Source organism: Lytechinus variegatus, chromosome 12 (assembly GCF_018143015.1).
Source record: "Lytechinus variegatus isolate NC3 chromosome 12, Lvar_3.0, whole genome shotgun sequence".
Taxonomy (NCBI): Eukaryota; Metazoa; Echinodermata; class Echinoidea; order Temnopleuroida; family Toxopneustidae; genus Lytechinus; species Lytechinus variegatus.
Window position 1 is genome coordinate 7,043,829 of NC_054751.1, and position 21,991 is coordinate 7,065,819.

A 21,991-nucleotide genomic window follows, 5' to 3' on the forward strand; every position below is an offset into this window, starting at 1 on the left:
ATTTACAGTTCAAACAAACATGCTTAATTGAGAATTAAATATTATAGATTGAACTTTGTTGTTAAAGATTTTTAAAACTAGTACGAGAAGGTGCGTATGGTAAACAACATGGTATAAATATTGTAAACAGTGTTTTTACTATTTATATCAACTATAGAGTGGGGTATACCTATTGTTGCAAAATTCCTGAGAATTTTCGTGGTGGAAATAAAATGGTATTTTGGAGGGATAGTCGGGAATTGTCTGGAATTTTCAAGAACTGTTGGGAATATTAAAAAAGTCACATTATTATTACTGTCCATGGTTCGGAAAGGAGTAGGCCTATACCGAGCTGGATAGTGCTGTATTGAGCTTTACCAGCCAATTTAAAGTCATATTGTCTCCAAAACAGTCAGAACATGCATAAAGGATTCCATGTAAGTTGTAAAATGAGTTCTATGTCTTAATGGTTATTGTGATGGCAGTGTTCTTTACACAGAGTTCAGTTGGTCGCAAGTTTGAAGCTCTTTGGTCGCACGGGGGGGGGGGCGATCCATGTAAGGCTGTGCTGAGTAGTCATGTACAAGTTGTGTGTATAAGTTTGCGGGGGCATTTAGTATGGAGCGTTGTGGCCCAGTGGATTTAAATTCCAGACTCTGGAACTGAGGGTTGAGGGTTAAAATCCTAGCAATTTGTGATTTCAATTGATCCATTAATGTGCTGCACTCAACCCATGTGAGGAAAATGGGTACCGGTAGTATAGGAAATAATTCCTCAAAAGGCCGTAAGTACTGAAATAGGTAGACTAGCTTAGCCTGGATAATACAAGAATGCATTGAAGACCTAAAATGGTGTGGATATGTGTGCTATCAAAATGCCAAATAGGATTGTTAGAGCTATTAATGTTATGAACTTCATTATTTATGCAGATTTTATCCAAAACCTCCTTTAGCCTCATAATAATTTTCATAGAAATGATTGGCCAGACTACTGCTTGACAAAGCCTTTAGTGAAAATCCCTCCATTGTCGCCTCAAAAAGGTGGATTAATTTGACTCCTTTCCCTCTCACCACCTCGGAATAGCCCCTTATGTAAACCCCTTGACATTTACAAAAACTAAGAAGATTATCATTTGAATTTATGTTCATACTTCACATGATAGCATAATAATAACATAATACAAGAAATACATTTGATTACATACAAAATACAAAATAGAATGGCAGTAAATAAGGTGAAATATGAAGGAACCTGCGTAAAAAGCAGAGCTTGTAATGTCTGCAGGTTCCTTAGAGTATATGAAATGAGTAATCAAGGAGATCGGACACTAAAGAAAAAAAATAGACTACCAAGGAAATGCCAAATATTAGCGTATATATATTCAGCCAGTGTGTCTTAACGGGGTCCATAAATGGACAAAAGAAATGATTTCAGTTTACATTTAAGTTTACAATTCAGTTCAGTTTACGTTTCAGTTTACATCATGGATGTCATTGGTTTAGTTCATATTGAATTGTGCAAATGTACTTGCATTATTCAGTGCGTATCAAAAAAAAAAACGGGACAGATTTGAAAAGTCTATAAAATTTTTGTTTCAGCTTATGATGTCTATATTTTGGTGTTAATAGGTGCTCTAAGGTCTTATCTTTGAAATGCAATTAAAATAAAATAATTTTGTTCATGCTTGAGTGAACACGGTACGTTTTTATTGGGGGTTCAAAAAGAGGCTTGCGCCAGAATTGCATAATATGAGTAATATGATGATCAGAATTCTTGCTAATCAGGAGACCTCCTCTTGACCTTTTCATTGTGCCACAAATTTCGAATTATGCTGTCAAATTTTATTTACAAATTTATTTATTTATTTACTTGAATTATTTGTTTTTGTCATTTAAATTTCACTTACCTTTTAATTTTCCTTCATAAGTAACTGAGAAAAGAAGATTTTTTTGTCAACCCAAGCAAGAAGAATTGCATTATTAATTGGGAAAACTTGTGATTATTCAAATGCTTATGTACCTTTAAAAGACATGAATCTATTTTTAAGGGGTCATTAATTCCTTGACAGGAAACACAGGAAGGGATTCATGTCTTTCAATGACAATGGTTTATTGAGTCAATTTGAGGCAGATCGGGTAAAATGTATGAAAAAAGTTGTGAGCGAGAGAAGCGAGCACGCAAATATTCACACTTTTGTACTACAATATCAATTTTTGTGATAGATTTAGACATAATATTCAGAAAATGATATCATAATTTACTTACTATATTTCCTTTTATTTCCTGTCCATTTTTGTCTCACCTGCATAGCAGAGTGAGACTATATAGGCGCCGCTTTTCCGACGGTGGCGGCGTCAACATCAAATCTTAACCTGAGGTTAAGGTTTAGAAATGACATCATAACTTAGAAAGTATATAGACCCAGTTCACATGAAACTTAGCCATAAGGTTAATCAAGTATTACTGAACATCCTTTTTGAGTTTCATGTCACATGAATAAGGTCATAGGTCATTTAGGGTCAATGAACTTAGACCATGTTGGAGGAATCAACATCGAAATCTTAACCTGAGGTTAAGTTTTTGAAATGTCATGATAACTTAGAAAAAATATGGACCTAGTTCAGGAAACTTAAACATGAGGTTAATCAATTATCACTAAATATCCTTCGTGAGTTTTATGTCACATGACCAAGGTCAAAGGTCATTTAGGGTCAATGAACTTTGGCCGAATTTGGATTGAATCTGTTGAATTCCCATCATAACTTTGAAAGTTTATGGATCTGATTCATGAAACATGGACATAATAGTAATCAAGTATCACTGAACATTGTGTGCAAGTTTCAGGTCTCATGGTTAGGGTCAAAGGTCATTTAGGGTCAATGGACTTTGGCCGAATTGGGGGTATCTGTTGAATTACCATCATAACTTTGAAAGTTTATTTGTCTAGTTCGTTAAACTTGGACATTAGAGTAATCAAGTATCACTGAACATCCTGTGCGCATTTCAGGTCACATGACCAAGGTCAAAGGTCAATGAACTTTGGCCGAATTGGGGGTATCTGTTGAATTCCCATCATAACTTTGAAAGTTTATGGATCTGATTCATGAAACATGGACATAATAGTAATCAAGTATCACTGAACATTGTGTGCAAGTTTCAGCTCTCATGATTAAGGTCAAAGGTCATTTAGGGTCAATGAACTTTGGCCGAATTGGGGGTATCTGTTGAATTACCATCATAACTTTGAAAGTTTATGGATCTGATTCATGAAACATGGACATAATAGTAATCAAGCATCACTGAACATTTTGTGCAAGTTTCAGGTCTCATGATTAAGGTCAAAGGTCATTTAGGGTCAATGGACTTTGGCCGAATTGGGGGTATCTGTTGAATTACCATCATAACTTTGAAAGTTTATTTGTCTAGTTCGTTAAACTTGGACATTAGAGTAATCAAGTATCACTGAACATCCTGTGCGCATTTCAGGTCACATGACCAAGGTCAAAGGTCAATGAACTTTGGCCGAATTGGGGGTATCTGTTGAATTCCCATCATAACTTTGAAAGTTTATGGATCTGATTCATGAAACATGGACATAATAGTAATCAAGTATCACTGAACATTGTGTGCAAGTTTCAAGTCACATGATTAAGGTCAAAGGTCATGTAAGGACAATGAACTTTGGCCATGTTGGGTTTTTTGTTGAATAACCATCATGTCTCTGTAAGTTTATTGGTCTAGTTCATAAAAAGTGGACATAAGAGTAACCATGTATCACTGAACATCTTGTGCGAGTTAGAGTAGTTTTCAAAGTCAGCACTGCTGCTATATCGAACCGCGTGATGCAGGTGAGACGGCCAGAGGCATTCCACTTGTTTTTTCTTGGTCATGATTTTTTTAAATGAGGGGGGGGGGCATCCCGAGACCCCGCCCATCTGTGTGGCACTGTTCAAAAGGCACCATAACCTTTGTAGCACACAATGAAAAAGGAATTTTTTTAAATCCACGCTCTCCCGTACTTTGGTTGAAACAAAATTGTTTTAGCTTGAAGAAGGAATATTCAAAGCTACCAGAGAGCATATTAAAAAGAAACAACAGAACAATTCAAGCAAATAAATGGATCTGAAAATGATTTTTGACCGCATCATTTGAAATATATGGCAAAGATAATGAAAAGATTAAGAGGAAGTCTGCTAATTAGTAAGAAGTCCGATCATCATATTTATAATTGTATGTCGTGTTGGCGCAAGCCTCCTTTTTAACCCCAGACAAAAACATTCCGTGTTCGCTTAAGCATGAACAAAACTAATTTTTTTAAATAGTAATTGAAAGAAAAGGTCTTAGAGCATCTACTTACACCAAAATATAGACATCATCATTTGAAACAAAAATTTTACAGATTTTTCAAATCTGTCCCGTTTTTTTTATACGCTCTGTATAGGGTACAGTTTGTTTCTTTGCTCTTTACCATTTAATGCATGAAGAATAACTGTTCACACATGGAACGTATTATTTAGGACAATAGTAATGGTAATTTTGTATTGAAAAAACAATCAGCAGTTCCTATGAAATAACCCCCGAAAATCTCCAAATTTCGGACAGCTGAAAATTCCCGAAAAATATCCTGAAAGTTTACAACCCTTTCAACTGTAGGCTTACCAACTATTATTTAAAACTATTAAATCTTTTCCAATAAGGTATGGGGAATATTAACTAAAACAAACAGATTCCAGTATATATAATTTAATTCAATGTCTGAATTTTGTGCTCATTTAGCCGTACGATTTTCCTCCTTTCCTTCTCCCTATCAGCCCTGTTTAATTGCTCAATGAGCAATATGAGCGTGTCATCAGATGTTCTGTGTGATGGAGTGTACCATTGCGATCACTATGAAGATGAATCAGCTTGCAGTAAGTCAAATAAAGAAGCATTCCTGTCTCTTATGTACTTGTTATTTCATTTTATTTATATTTAAGTTACAAAGATACAAGTATAGTAGTATAATAATATTCATATCAGTATATAGAGTCATTTGTAAATATAGTTGTCATCCGAGGTATCGTACTGAACGACCGCGATATTTTGGTTGAACAATACCGCGGTCACATTTGCTCTAAAACAGCCGTTTTATGCATTTTTATTCAAACCACCTGTGTATAGCTGGTACAAAAATGTTAAAACGGCTGTTTTCGACACTCTGTACGGCCGTCTTATAGTAAATGTGACAGAGGTATTATTGAGAGTGAGAGAAAGTGAAGACCGTAGCTCTGGTTGCTTTCACCCGGATGTGCAAAACATTGGTTATCATTATACTAGGCCCGGGAGTGATTAAAAAAAAATATTTACCTACTGCTGCTCGACACCAAAATAAGGAACACGTAGTTATTAAGATATTATTAAATTTCTTCAATCTTTCTGTTGTTTCCTTTTTATCTGTTCTGCAGAGTTGTACATGAAATATACATGAATATTGATAACAAATAAAATATAACTTGGTCCATAAATTGAATTGAGCCCCCATCATCTCTTTCGGCTTGACATGCCCCACTCGGCCTCTGACCTCCGCAGCTTGCGATGCCTCCGCAGACAGTGTTGCCCCTTGATGAGTAGCCTCCAGATCAGAGAGATGTGGCTTCGACGAACTAGTGGACGAGATCGAGCCACCAATGATGACATGAATTTTGACAATGTCGGTGGAGAACCCGGACCCGGGGGGGGGGGTACTCGACCAAAAACTGGTAGGTATGTGCCGCGGGCGGGACAAAAAAGGGGGCCTTTGAGCGGGCTTATGTAAAAAGGAGGGTCCTCGGAATAGGCTTCGGAACTACAAATGGCTGTGAAAACGGAGGTCCTTGGAACGGGTCGCCTGCGACTGAGTGCTCTGACTCTGAATGGCTCGTGAGGTGGGATCTGCTGGTTTGCGAAGCAATCCAGCCTGAAAGGGCGAGCGAAGCAGCCTCAGTAGACCTAGTCTGCTATGCAGACTCGTTGAATCAGCTGAGGTACACACACTGCAGATGTGGGTCTACATTTGTAGCATACGTGCATGCAGTTGGTCCGGCGGCACAGGCGCCGGGTGCGCTCGTGAAGAGGCGATGGTCGGACATCGCTCTACGGCCGCATTTCACCATAATTGCAGCTCATTTTAGAGTATCAATGCGGCCGGAACGGCGTAACGAAAAATATGCGAAGCATTGGAACGGATTTTTTTCTTTTTTACCTCGATAAGAAGAAATTGCTATGTTTTGGAGCGGCTTTCTCTGTTCTTTTTCTCAATAAGATAAAAAATGCTATGCCTTGGAACGGAAATTTGAGTGTAAAAATTGGGATCCCCTCTGTGGCACATACCCACCACGCATTATACACTGAGTGCCCCCCCCCCCGGCTGGATAACCGGCGGCAGCTTCGGTCGTTATCTCGTCACTCACGTATAGTCCCTCATTTTGAACTTCGACTACCTACACTAATATCTGTGGTCTATTCTAGCTTAGGTGGTTCTCCCTGAGTTACTGAAATTAACCTCCTAATATGCACTACCGTTACTAGGACTAACTGTAAAATTTGTATACAGTAATTCAAAGAATTTCAATAACAGATGAGTGCATAAAGCAACACATTCTTATTAACCAAAAAAATCCTGTGCACTTGCACAAATCTATTTATTGAAGAGAACTGTATGAACTATTTAAAACACAAACAAACAAAATATCAACCTGATACGCTCAAATATATCGAGGGGGGAGGGTTTATTTAACATTTCCAACGCTTGCATACTCTAACTTTAAATATAAATATTCCAAACATGTGTATAAGTATAAACCTTAACCTGAGTCTGATGAATATTTCAAACCCATGTTTAATTCTTGATCTGAAACGCGCCTACAATTAATTGTATTAAATTTCTATCCTGACTGCTATATATATACTGTATGTATATCACAAATGTATGACACTCACGTCCTTTGGTACGGCATTTATTGTCTCACCTGCATAGCCCGGGGGGGCACTTACATTGACAAGTGGATACCATGCGCGACCCCAAACACACGTAAAAAGGGTGTCTTTTTCAAGATAGGGCACGTTACGTACGTAACGTAATAAGGGTGTTAAAACACTAATTAATGAAAAAAGGGTATCTATTTTCGCTAGAAGAGCTACGTGTTTAGGGTCAAATTTGCGAGGGTGTAGAAAACTAGGACTAAAATGTTTGATAAAGGATGTACTTTTTGCCCCAACAGTCAACACTACGTGTTTAGAGTACGATTTACGCGAGGCGTGGGAGGTGGGGCCGTACTAAACCCAGTGATGTAGTTAAAGGTAAAACCGACGACCCGCGTCCGTGACATGACAATCCCGACCTTTCGTTTGAGGACGCGGACGCTTATTTACAACGGTCGTTGACTTTGGAAGGGACTTTTTGGGCCCGTCATCATGGTCGTAAAACTCAGTCCTGCAATGCAAATTGTGTGACATGAGATTTTTTTTTCGTTTCGCATCTGCGACGGAAACATTCAATATGCGTTTCGTGTGCAAAATTCTGGTTGCTACTATGGTAACAGCGATTTATCCGATTGAGGACGACTTTCCAAAGCCACATTTGACTCCTCCTAGAGCTCGAGAGGCCGCCCGGGGGGCCCACTTCCATTGATTAGTGGATACCAGTAGCGACCACCCGTAAAAGGGGACAGAGTGCATGGGCAGGTACGTTACGTATATAGGCCTATGTAACGTTATAAGGGTGTCAAAACGATGTTTAAAATGCTGAAATAAGGGATATATATTCAATACTTGTAGGGTTTCACAAGCCAAATACTTGTTAAGAGATGCATTTTCATAATCTGGAAAAGAATTGCTTCCCTTGTTTAGCATGTTTAGGGTACTTTTCGAAACCCCATGGTCGTGCCTGGTATCCACTCATCAATGGAAGTGGTCCCCCCGGAATTTGAATCTAATCCCATTTCTTGGGAATGTAAAACATAATGCCCCTCACATCGTGTGCGAGAGGCATATCGTTTGTGTATAAGGAGTAAACAAAAGAAACAAAGAAACAAAACAAAAGGAAACGAGTTCAAAGGTATCGCATATGATGTGTACATATCAACGCATGCGAAATGTTCGGCTGGAGAGGTTGATCTTATCCATGAAATCAATTGCCAGTGATCCACCAACAATCCACGTTAAATGTAATATCGATTCGATGGACTGTAATGATCTATATTTAAGCCTTCATTCAGTAAGTTTTTCCTCACTCAATATGTTCTCGATTTGTTTGAAAAACCACTTTCTTCTCCATGTCATAAATCTATTTTAGGTCCTGCATTTTGAATATCTCCAGCCATCAGTCGTAATATACATGCATGTATGCGGTACGGGTGTCGCGGAAAGGGATTTTGCACACGAAAAGCAGATTTGTAGGGCCTGTAACCCCCCTGTTACACAAAGCTTAGCATTGATCGTAGAGCAGTTTTCTGCGTTTGATTCTATTGACTGTAATGCACAATCAATCTTAAAAATCAAGTGTATGATTAAGCGTTAACTTTTGTGCTAGGGGACCCTAATACTAGCGTCCGTGATGATTGCGAAAGGTCCCAAGTAGCTACCTTTCGCAATCCTCACGGACGCTAATATTAGGGTCCCTAACACAAAAGTTAACGCTTAATCATACACTTGATTTTTAAGATTGATTGTACATTATAGTCAATAGAATCAAACGTAGAAAACTGCTCTACAATCAATGCTAAGTTTTGTGTTACAGGCATAGGCGGCGGAAACGGGGGGGGGGGGGGGGTTGAGAACCTTTTTTTTTTAGTTGTCCCCTCCTAAAATTTTTGCCTTCCGCCGCCAATGGTTACAGGGGGGGTTACAGGCCCTACAGATCTGCTTTTCGTGAGCAAAATTCTTTCCCGCGACACCCGCACAATACATGCATGTACCTTACAGCTGATAGCTGGAGACATTCAAAATGCAGATCCTACATGTACAATAGATTATGACATGGATAAGAAAGTGGTTTTCGAACAAATCGAGTACATATTGAGTGAGGACAAAGTAATTTAATGTGGATCTCTGGCAATTGATTCCATGGGTCAAATCACCTCTCCAGCCGAAACAATTTTGCATGCGTTGATTATGTACACAGCATGTATACGTCTGAACATGGACCTATTATAGGTCCATGGTCTGAACACGTACCAGCCGAACATTGCGGGTTTTTTTTCTTTTGTTTACTCCTACACAAACGATATGCCTCCAGCACACAATGTAACGGTCATTATGTTTTACTTTCCCCAGAAATGGGGATTAGATTCGAATTCCCGGGGGACCATTTCCATTGATGAGTGCATACTAGGCACGACCATGCGGTTTCGAAAAGCACCCTTAACAAGGGAAGCAAGGCTTTTCCAGATTATGAAAATGCATCCCTTAAAGGTCAAGTCCACCTCAGAAAAATGTTGATTTGAATCAATAGAGAAAATCAGACATACACAATGCTGAAAATTTCATCAAAATCAGATGTAAAATAAGAAAGTTATGACATTTCAAAGTTTCGCTTATTTTCAACAAAATAGTTATTTGAACGAGCCAGTTACATCCAAATGAGAGAGTCGATGATGTCACTCACTCACTATTTCTTTTGTTTTTTATTGTTTGAATTATATAATATTTCAATTTTTAAGAATTTGACAATTAGGACTTCCTTGCCTGAAGCACAAAATGTTAAAATAATGGAATTCCAGGTGTTTAGGGAGGAATGAAACTTCATTTTACAAGACAATGACGAGAAAATCAAAATATTTTATATATCATATAATAAAATACAAAAGAAATATTGAGTGAGTGATGCCATCAACTCTCTCATTTGGATGTAACTGGCTCGTTCATATAACTATTTTGTTGAAAATAAGCGAAACTTTAAAATGCCATAACTTTCTTATTTTACATCCGATTTTGATGACATTTTCAGTGTTGTGCTTGTTAAATTTTTCTCTTTTTATTCAAATCAAGTTTTTGTTGGAATGGACTTGTCCTTAAACAAGAGTTTAGCTTGTGAACCCTACAAGTATTTAAAACATATCCTCCTTTTCAGTACTTCAAAGATTGTTTTTTACACCCTTATAACGTTACATAGGCGTATACGTAACGTACTTGCCCACTCTTTCCCTTTTTACGCGTGGTCGCGCCTGGTATCGAATCTTCAATGGAGTGGGCCCCTTGGCAGCCTCTCAAGCTCTGGGAGGAACCAAATGTGGCTTTGGAAAGTCGTCCTAAATCGGATATATCGTTGTTACCGTAGAAGCAACCAGAATTTTGCACACGAAACGCAGATTGAATGTTTCCTTTCCAGATGCGAAACGAAAAAAATCTCATGACACATGATTTGGATTGAAGGACATAGTTTTACGACCATGACGACGGGCCCAAAAGTCTCTTCCAAAATCAACTACCGTCGCAAATAAGCGTTCGCGTTCTCCAACGAAAGGTTGGGATTTAAAATATCCCTTTACTTGTTTAGGTGTTAAATTCAGAATATGCTCGCCAAGATTATCGTTTTGTTTCCACTTGTTAAGGGTAGGGTGTCAGGCGCCAATACTTGTTAAGGGGTGCATTTTCAGAGTATGGAAAATACGTGTTAAAGGTTGCTTTTTGAGACCCCATGGTCGCACATGGTATCCAATTGTCAATGGAAGTGCCCCCCCCCTGGGCTGCATAGCAGAGTGACACTATAGGCGCCGCTTTTCTGACGGCGGCGGTGACGGCGGCGTCAACACCGACGTCAACACCAAATCTTAACAGAAGGTTATGGTTTTGAAATGTCACCATAACTTAGAAAATATACGGACCTAGTTCATGAAACTTGAACGTACCATTAATCACACATTACTAAACATCCTGCTTGAGTTTCACGTCACATGACCAAGGTCAAAGGTCATTTAGGGTCAGTGAAATTTGGCAAAATTGGAGGTATCTGTTGAACTACATCATAACTTTGAAAGTTTATAGATCTAATTTATGAAACTTAGACATAAGTAATCAAGTATCCCTAAACATCCTGTGCGAGTTTCAGGTCACATGATCAAGGTCAAAGGTCATGTACGGTCATTGAACTTTGGCCAAGTTGGAAGGTATTTGTTGAATTACCATCATAAACTTTGAAAGTTCATTGGTCTAGTTCATAAAACTTGGAGTCATCAAGAGTAATCAAGTATCACTGAACATCCTTTGCGAATTTCAGGTCACATGACTAACGTCAAAGGTCGATGAACTTTGAACATGTGGAGGTATCTGTTGAATTACCATCATAACTTTGAAAGTATATGAATCTGTTTCATGAAACTTCGATATATGAGAAACCAAGTATTACTGATCATCTTGTGCGAGTGTCAGGTCACATGACCTTTCAAAGTTTATCGATATAGTGTATAAAATGTGGATATAGGGGTAATCAAGTATTACTGACAAGTTTTAGGTCACATGATCAAGGTCAAATGTCAATGAACGTAGTATTTTATCATTATATAAAATGGTGTTTTTTGTGAATAATTATTTTATAGTAGTTTTTGTCTCACCTGCGAAGCAAGTGAGACTATAGGCGCCGCTTTTACGACGGCGACGGCGGCGGCGGCGGCGTCAACATCAAATCTTAACCTGAGGTTAAGTTTTTGAAATGACATCATAACTTAGAAAGTATATGGACCTAGTTAATAAAACTTGGCCATAAGGTTAATCAAGTATTACTGAACATCCTATCAGAGTTTCATGTCACATGACCAAGGTCAAAGGTCATTTAGGGTCAATGAACTTAGACCATGTTGGAGGAATCAACATCGCAATCTTAACCTGAGGTTAAGTTTTTGAAATGCATCATAACTTAGAAAATATATGGACCTAGTTCATGAAACTTGGACATAAGGTTAATCAAGTATCAATGAACATCCTGCATGAGTTTCACGTCACATGACCAAGGTCAAAGGTCATTTAGGGTCAATGAACTTTGGACGAATTGGGTGTATCTGTTGAATTACATCATAACTTTGAAAGTTTATGGATCTGATTCATGAAACTTGTACATAAGAGTAATCAAGTATCACTGAACATCCTGTTCCAGTTTCAGGTCACATGATCAAGGTCAAAGGTCATGTAAGGTCAATGAACTTTGGCCATGTTGGGGTTTTTTGTTGAATAACCATCATATCTCTGTAAGTTTATTGGTCTAGTTCATAAAAAGAGGACATAAGAGTAACCATGTATCACTGAACATCTTGTGCGAGTCAGAGTAGTATGCAAAGTCAGCACTGCTGCTATATTGAACCGCGTGATGCAGGTGAGACGGCCAGAGGCATTCCACTTGTTTAAAGTCAGCACTGCTGCTATATTCAATTGCGTGATGCAGGTGAGACCGCCAGAGGCATTCCACGTGATTACATTTTTAACTCTCCACCCAGGTGTTGCGAATGAGTACCCGGTTGAAGAAATTAATTGTTTGCTTGAGCTCCTGATAAGTGTAACCGCGCTAAAGCCTGACTGATATACAGTATACAGCGCTTAGAAACATTTTTTTTAATCAATGCATAGATGTAGCATTTTTATCATTATTATTGTAATTATTATCATTATGCATACATGTAATAGAAGCATAATATCATGAGTGTCCCTTGTATTAAAATTTCTTATGTGTGTACTGTCACTGGTAGACCGGACCCTAGTTTACAAAGACTTCGACATTTTTTACAAAATCAACAAGTGACTATTTTTCACTATAATCCGAATTTTAATTGTGGAATACTCGCTTGGGGTAGTGCCTACCAAAATCTCACTAACAAAGTACTTATTCTACAAAAGAAGGTTATAAGGATTAAACACAAAACTCCTATTCATTGTCATACGGATGGTTTGTTCTACAAGTCGAATTTCTTCAAATTTCCGTATTTATGTAATTCATGCACAAATTTGACATAAACGAAGCAGGGTCCTGGGAACGATTTTTTCAGTGGGGGTGCTGAAATCTTTCCTCAAAGGTGGGAGGGGGGCACAATCGAGTTGTCCATTGTTCTTTTATATACACACACACACAGACCCTTCCACACACACACGCCCTAATACGTTTCCACACTCACACACACACACACATATATATATATATATATATATATATAAATATTTATTACTTCTAAGCTTTTTTCTCAGGAAAGAACACAGATATATAATTAAATAATTCAAGTGCGAAGCGCGAGCTAACTTCTTTTTTGAAATTTCATGTATTTTATCCTGAAAATTGAACATTTTGAGCAATGTTTCTGGTCCTAAACAAGACGCGTGAAACAAATTGCGAGCGCGATCAGCACAAGCAGATATTTTAATATATACGCTCTGGCCTGATCGAAAGGAACCTGTTATAAGGGATGTTTGCAGTTACCCATGTAGACGATACATATATCAACAATCAAATAATGGAAGCGCGAGCCGAGCTGAAAAAATTGACATTCCGACCTAAATACTGAACATTCCAAGCACTTTTTGTAATCATCGACAGGATAGGTATATTTCAGACCTAAAAACGAGACACTCTAAGCACTTTTCTTATCATGAACATGATAGTTATACTAACTATACAATTGATGCGAGCGCGAAGCGCGAGCGGAATTAAAAATGAGATTAAGACCTAAAAATGGGACATCTTAAGCACTTTTCTAATCATGAACAGGATAGGTATATAACTATACAATTGATGCGAGAGCAAAGAAAAAGATTTCAGATCTAAAAACGGGACATTCTATTCATGTTTTGTAAATCAAGAAAATTATGGGTAATAATGGGTAATTGGATATCTTCCTACATTAATCATGTGAGTGCGAAGGGCGAGCAGAAAATTTTTGATATTCTGATCTGAAACTTTATAATTGAAGCACGTTTAAAGGAGTACTCCAGACTGAATGCAATGGTTTGGATAGATAAAGAAAATTCAGACGATCAAAAGAATGACTATTTGATCAAAATCAGACAAGGAATATCAAAGTTATTGCATCAGTATTATTGCTGTGAAACAGTTTTAGGCATGTCTTCATTGATATTCAATGAGCAAACTGATGATGTCATATCCCCACTTGTTCTTTAATATATATTATATAAAATTAGGTTTATTCAATATTTTCTCTTCAAGGACCAAAATAATTGAATTTGAAACCTGATTTAGTTCATTGAATATTCTTTGCTGCAACTTATTTCAATAGAAAGGAGACATTATCATTCACACTGGTATGAAAAAATGAAACAATTTTGATTCCATGTAATAACATTAGATAAAGGATAGTGGGGATGTGACATCATCAACCCATCTATTACATATTCGTGACGACATGCATATCGCAATTTTTACAAAATATTGCTAAACTTCAAAATCAAATGACTTAACTATTTGTTATCAGCTGATTTTGATGAAATTTGTTTATTTTGAAAAAATTGTATTGATAAAATGTATTTGATATATTTTCAGTACCCCCAAAACAAGCTTCGTCTCTGAACAAACATGCGTGTTTAGATTTAGACCTAGTATATCTGGCCATTCTAAATACATTTTTTTTTTCATAAAATCAAAAATGCGAGCGCGAAGCGAGAGCAGAAAATATTTGCTATTCCGATTAGAAAAAGGGTGAATATAAGCACTATTTCAAGTACCGTGTCTGAAAATTCTGAAGTGGGGGGGGGGGGGAGAGTTCCGACAAAAAGTCATTCATTTTCATTACATTTCTGTCATTTATCATTCCTTCCAGATTTCCAGGAGGTGCTGCCTATGGAAGATAATACACGCAGCACCCCCGTTTCCCAGGTCCATGAAACGAACTGCCAAACATAAAAAAAATCGCTTCAGGAAACCAGCTTGGAAGATCACTTTGCTAGCGTTGTCATTTGATCACCCGAAAGTGGTTTTCAAAATCACCTCACGTAAAGCAATCTTAACGGAAACACTCTCAGTGGGGTGACACGTTTCGCTCGAAATTTGAAACCGCAGCATAGACATTCTACACAGACATGACAGAGTGTGTGGAGTAGAGCGCTCAAAATGTGCAAAGATCTCTTCCCGAAGAACGGTAGTGTCCTCACGCTAAAACCCAGGCGGGACCCACATGGGCCCATATTTCCCATATAAATCCCACAAATAAAACACATGAGTGGGGGCCCATGTGGACAAAACCATAAGGGACCCATGTTGATTTTAACTTTGACCATACACTGTATATCCCAGTTGGGTTACAGATGGTTATTTCAAGATCAAGATGGTTATACGCATAATGGGACCCATGTTGGTTTATCTGTGCTATCCCAGCTGGGTTTATGAGTATGGGCTCAAGATGGCTATATGCATATGGGACCAATGTGGATTTTAACTGTGCCCTTATATCAAGTTGGGTTATAAGTGGGTATTTTTAAATCAGATCAAGTTGGTGATATGCATATGGGACCCATGTGGGAAGATAGATATCCCAGATGGATTTCAGATGGGTATTTCTTAATGGAATCAAGATGGAACTGCACATAATTATGGGACCCATGTGGATTTCATCGGTCACATATATCCCAGCTAGGTTATAGATGTGTATTTCTAAATGGGATCAGGATGGTAGGGACTTCATCGCTTGGTTTGGGAATGGTTGGATCACAGTATATTTAGGAATTATGTTTTATCGGCATCGATATAGCAAGGTCATGATTTTTTTACTGCCTCATACCGCCGATACTGCTGCGCAATTTGCTATCTACTGACAAACTTATTTTGGCCATCTGTTTTCAGTATTTGTTTTAAAAAAGTCATATTGGCGCGTTGCACATAATTCTAAATGTGTGCCAATAAACTGGGTTAAACCCAATTATCTTTTCATAGAGTCGGGCCACACAGAGGCCGCAGAAGCGCAGGAGTGGGGGGGGGGGGCAAAGGGGAGCATTTTAAATGAAAAGTACCCCCTTTTCAAGATGAATTGTGCCTTTTTTCAAAATTATGTACTTTTCTGAACAGATTTTAGGTAAGAAAACCAAAACATTTTGGCTCACGATTCGCATCAAGTGTTTAAGAAGATTATATTATACATATCACACAAAGTGCTAAGAATGCCCAGTTTCCAGATAGGAATATCAACAATTTTCATCATGCGCTTCGCGCTAGCACTAAAACTAAAAGAAGTCATCAAACTGAGATGCCTTTTCAGGTCATTGCGTAGGTATTTTTCATGATAATAAAAACTGCTCAGAATTAGTATGTTTATATAAATTTTAATTTGCCATGTCTAAATACTAGTACATGAAATGTAAAAAAATGATATCAAGCTTAATTTTAATTTGTTCTACCAATACCTATGATATATGTTTGTAAGAAAAAAATAAGATATACTTAAAACTTAAGTCTTTACATGCAGTTTAGGCGGTGGGACTGGCCTTAAAAACAAACAACAATCCACCTTTTAGTGGCCGATCGGGGAAAATTTTTTTCTGCCTGCTCCCCCCCCCCCTTGACAAAAGCTACATCTACCTCCGCATGGTTTATGTTCTCCTAAAGTGATAAAAGAAGTGTCGCCGGTTACTATCTATTAAATCAATCACTTCAAGGGTAATGATGCCCTATTCTCAGTAATTAGCGACAAAAATGTCCACAAAGCGAGATTTGCATCTTTTAAGGTCAAGTCCACCTCAGAAAAATGTTGATTTGATACAATAGAGAAAAATCAGACAAGCACAATGCTGAAGATTTCATCAAAATCGCATGTAAAATAAGAAAGTTTTGACATTTCAAAGTTTCGCTTATTTCAACTACATATTTATATGAACGAGCCAATTCCATCCAACTATGAGAGTCTGTGATGTCACTCACTACTTCTTTTGTTTTTTATTGTTTGAATTATACAATATTTCAATTTTTACGAATTTGACGATTAGGACGTCTTGCCTGAAGCACAAAATGTTAAAATAATGGAATTCCACGTGTTCAGGAGCCATTTCGGTCCCAGATGGGTTTCATATCCCTAAATCTGGACTTCACTCATGAATATTCATTACAAAAATTAATGACTAAAATCTTAGCTCATGTAGCTATAATAATTAAAATAAAAAAATATATATATCGGAAAACTATGTAGTTTATTAATGACATTTTATTGACTATGAATGTTTTAGGGTTAAATAACGAAAACTGTTAACCAATAGATATTTGTCAGGTATATTATTGATGGATAGATGTAGGATAGGATTCGGATTTATTATTAGAATGTATGATTTAAGGACAGAATAAGATGATATGGCTTAGAGTATAGAGTTGTAAAAATGTGCTTCGCGCACCTGAATGACACTAATGATTTTATTTTTTAAATGAACCCACGTGGGGCCCATTTGGGATCTACACAGAACCCATATGTAAACATATACTTGAACCATATATGGGCAGCCCGTATGGTTCCATGCACATGAGCCCAATTTTTGTTTCCATATGACTGATATGGATAAGTTTTTTTTTTTAAATATCATATTCCAGTACTTGTCGTAGTTTATACTATTTGTTACATGTTTACATGCATACTAACTATAGGACCCCATTGGAAATAAGCCTTTCGGCTTTCATGTGCTATCCTGTCAAGGTATTCTTCAATTTCATTGTAATATCCTGTGATATTCTTGACGAATTAAACCAATCAATCAATCAAACCTGCATCTACCCCATATGGGCCCCATATAGTTCATGTGGGGAAGTTGTTGGGTTGATAAAACCCGCTTGGCCAATAGGACCCCCACACGGGGCCTACGGTAAAAGAATATAGGGCACACAAATTATGGGCCATGTAGGGCACATATGGGGCCAATATTTGTGCCCAGAAGAACCCACATGTATGTTGCTGTATGGATAAGGACATTGTATATGCGACCAATGACCAGTTTAAATCCAATTAATGATGTCATTACGACCAAGTCTGCAGTCATGAAATTTATTTCTCTCATCCCCAGACACCGTTGAACAGAAAACAACGACAGCTGCAACCACAACCAATCAACTGTCAATCACTGGTAAGATTGTGAAGAATTACCACAGGGGGGGGGGTACTGCCAGGGAGCTGGACACCATGCTCGTCCAAAAAACAACATCACAGTGCAAAGTACAGTACAGAGGTTGTTTATCATAGCCGGACGATGAACGCGCGTAAATTAATATTTTAAACACTGGATATATTAAAAGTGTGTATTTTTCACCCTATCATGCAAATAAAATATCTAAGACGCTATTATCGGTAGGGAAATACTTGTTACGGGTACTCTGAGATTGACGGAGACTCTTTTATGTAAGGAAGGTGCACGTGTTTTTTCAGGGATGATCCATTCTGAAAATACGTAGGACAAACATGGTGTCCAGCTTCTGATACACGCCACCCCTTCCCCAGCCCCTATAAACTCTAAAAAAATATAAGTATGCCACTCGGGAGCATGTGTGACTATTCTTCATCGGCTGTAAAGAACAAAGTGTGACGAAATGTTATTTAAGTATATGTGGACAATGAGAAAATGTGATCACACTGTCAAATACTCAAATCCATACCCCTAAAGATGATTTTACAGCGTTTTCCAAACTGTGAACACTCTCTGTGAGATATGCTCTATATTTTCCAGCAGGGCGGTAATAGAAGATATTAAACCTTTTCAAAATTCTTCTGAAGGGGAAACTAGCACCGTGCGTGCCTGGGAAAACACATCCTTATAACTTTGATATGTTAAAAATACCCTGATTTTACAAAAAAAAAAGAAAGAAGATTTTGCAAAAAGCAATGACAGAATCATTCCGTAAATTAATAAAACAGGAAACTTTCTGCAATTTAACAGAACAGGTCTGTTTAAAAAGGGGAAAATGGTGTTTTATAAAAGGTAATTTGTAAGGTTCCATACACCAAATACTAATTTCCTGTAAGATTACGCAATCTGGTAAGATTACAGGTGTTCTCGAGACTCTGCTGCAGGAACTTTTTTTATTTTAAGGATAAATTTTCTAACAGTGATATTTACACACATCCATTCTCTGATGTACATGTCTTCCTAGCATCCCTATTTCTTTTTGTTGTTGTATTTTTTTCGATGCTGCTATTGTTTAGAATTGGAATGAACCTTGTTCTTATTTGTTTTTGAACGACCGATCATGCATGTTATAGTACCAGATCCCGGGCATTATTTATCCTGCCATTTGATTTTTCAATGATAACTCGGATTGCTAAATTTAGAGAATATTCAAGATTCCTTGCTTCTATGGTTGAGCAAGATGGAAGCGAATCTCCAACATGTTCAAAGTAGCCTGATTGACAAGTGGGATGTACAACTGTTCAAAGTTATATGGGAGTCATTTTTCATGTGGAATGGACTAATACTTGATGACCCTAGAATTTGTTGACTAGATATTATTGAAAATGCCTGTAATAAATACTTCTTTGGGAAAAAAACTTGGTGTACCAGCAAGAAACTGTGGCTCGTTCATGCTCAGTAAGACCGAACGTCAAAGCCCTGAAATACGAGTCACAGATTTTGGTAGTGAACGAGAGGGCTCTTTGCATATTATTTCATGCATGCACAGAGCTCGGCCTCCAAGAGCCACTGATATCGTACATCGAGTTGAAGCGACGTACGAGTAAATCCAAACTTCCCTGTTTTTCAGCCAAGCTCGGGTCTTCCTCTGGCAGCTGTAAGGCCAGGGAAAGTGACATAGACAATTGCTATTGACACTACATAACGTCTGTTGGTCATAAAACTTCCACACTTAGTGTGACTGGCATCCCAATGGTTTCCTATTTCCCATAAATAATTGACGCCCATATGACTTTAAATGCAACCCCGTAAAAATCAAGAAAGAACCTTTACGTAGATCTAAAGAACTACCTTCATATATCGGCGTTTGATGATACAAATACCTTTTCAACAGTCTCGCTGAATAAAACTAATCTTTGTATTTCATGAAAAATGCAATATTGTATTGATATTTATTTCAAAATCAGACCTGAACGAGTGTGCATCAGGGAGTCATGAGTGTGACATCAACGCATGGTGTATAAACACGGTGGGAAGTTACAGATGTGAATGCCGAGATGGGTTTGAAGGTGATGGGTTCGCCTGTTACGGTAAGCATCAGCTATAAAATCTTAACCCTATTTCGACTCCTAAGCAAACTGGGGGGGGGGCGAATTAGGCCGTCAATTGCGTTGATTGCGAAGAAAATTGGCACATTTGATGCCCATGGCATAATCTACAAAACTGTATGCTAGGCCATTTTTTTTTCGCAAAATCTAACTTCTAATTAATTTTATGCATAAAATCAAAAGTTTGCTCTAATTCACTAAGGCCTATAAAATGTTAATTATTGGTTCACAGACTCTTTATAAAATTATGATTCTAATTAAATTCTAATTAAAAAAAATCAATATCACATTTTCTTGTTTTGTTTGCTTTCTAAATATATTATATATGTCCTTGTTTTTCAACTTTCTGTTTTTTTTAATGGATATTGAAATAAATCGAGTTTTATCAGTAAAAGGAGAAATAATGATACATTTTTAATTGGGCTAAAACACTATTTGCATTGGATTTGTACACGATTTTTTAAAAATGTTTTTGAGCAATTTTTGGTCTGCATGCACTACAAATGTTGATCTTGTTTAATGGGGAGCATTTCAGGAAAGGACTTGTCGGCCGATTAATCTGACAAGTCCTCTTTCATCCGACAGTTACCATAATAATAGTGCTTCTCAGCCAACGAAAATCAGGGACAATCGTCAGATCTGATAGAATTGTTTATAAAATGTTCCCCTGATCTCGAGATAATGAGATCTAAGATCATGTCACTCACCTCTTCTAAAGTAAATAGACATGATAAAATCTGAGACCCTATCGTCTGATAATCTCTTCAGCAGAATGATAAACTGTACCTCTAGAGGAGGAATTTTCATTATTTTCTTAACCAATTCATTTACTAATTTATTTATTTCTCTCTATCACTTTTTAGGCCAAGTTAAAAAATATCGGGACAACGAAATATATCATAGTTTTTCACTTTTTAGTAATTAAGACATTGGTCAACGTTACACGTCGTTCTAATTTCGGGAAATCATGTAGTTTGATGTGTGTTGTGTTTAATATATTTCATTATGGATGAAATACACCAAGGGGGAATCACATTCATGACAAAAATTCAAGGTACCTATGAGTAAACATGATTATTCATTGTTCAATATTCCGGAGAAAAACATGTCCATGATAGTAAAAAAAATAATCCAGTGTATTTATTTTTCAGATTTTTTTAAGCTTTAGACATTTTTCTCGGGTGGATTTTTTCTTCAGGGCTTCAGTTTTACAGCATATCACAGACACAAGTGACAAATAGGATCTTGCACAAATGTTCTCTTTATGTTAAATTAATTGTTAGGGATTTATGTTAAGCGATTAACGGAGGGTGATTTAAGAACAGAGTACACTCTAAAAATGAAGTGCTTATTTAGCTCTTAAAGAGCGTGTATAGTGACTACACTTCGGAGCGCTGATTTGTCTAGTTCAAATTTGAACTAGACAAATCAGCACTCGTAAAGTGCAGTCACTATACACGCTCTTTGAGAGCTAAATTAGCACTTCATTTCTTAGAGTGTAATTGTAAATGTAAACGAGTGAACTGGAACAGCAGTTTTGTTTTTATTTCAAAGCAGCGGAAACAATCCAAATCTGTCATTTATCCAGAATAGATTAAGGACTAAAATGATTATTCGATTCACCTGTTTTCAACAAGGACATCTTTGCTGTGTTTTTGTCATGGCGAGCATTTTACAATACATCTTCCCCGTTCTGGAATCTTCCGTACGTCGCTGAGCAAAATAACTCTGTGTTATAACCAGTGGATCATCCCATGGATATCAATTTAAGAGATTGGTCTGCTATTTAGCAGAAAATTGTTTTTAAACATGTAAAATTGATGATCTAGATGTTTCATCTATTACACTGTTTAGAACGAATCTAC

The 21,991-nt window shown here is 37.3% G+C and overlaps 1 protein-coding gene across 1 annotated transcript in view; it reads left to right on the forward strand.

Moving 5' to 3' along the window:
* LOC121425285 overlaps positions 1-14,830 on the forward strand; it is an 80,845-nt gene extending 66,015 nt beyond the window's left edge. The window contains exons 10-11 of the mRNA XM_041621311.1: positions 4,791-4,889; positions 14,748-14,830. Of these exons, the coding sequence (XP_041477245.1) occupies positions 4,791-4,889; positions 14,748-14,830 (182 nt within the window). The remainder of the gene's footprint in view (positions 1-4,790; positions 4,890-14,747) is intronic.
* Positions 14,831-21,991: the final 7,161 nt, after the last annotated feature.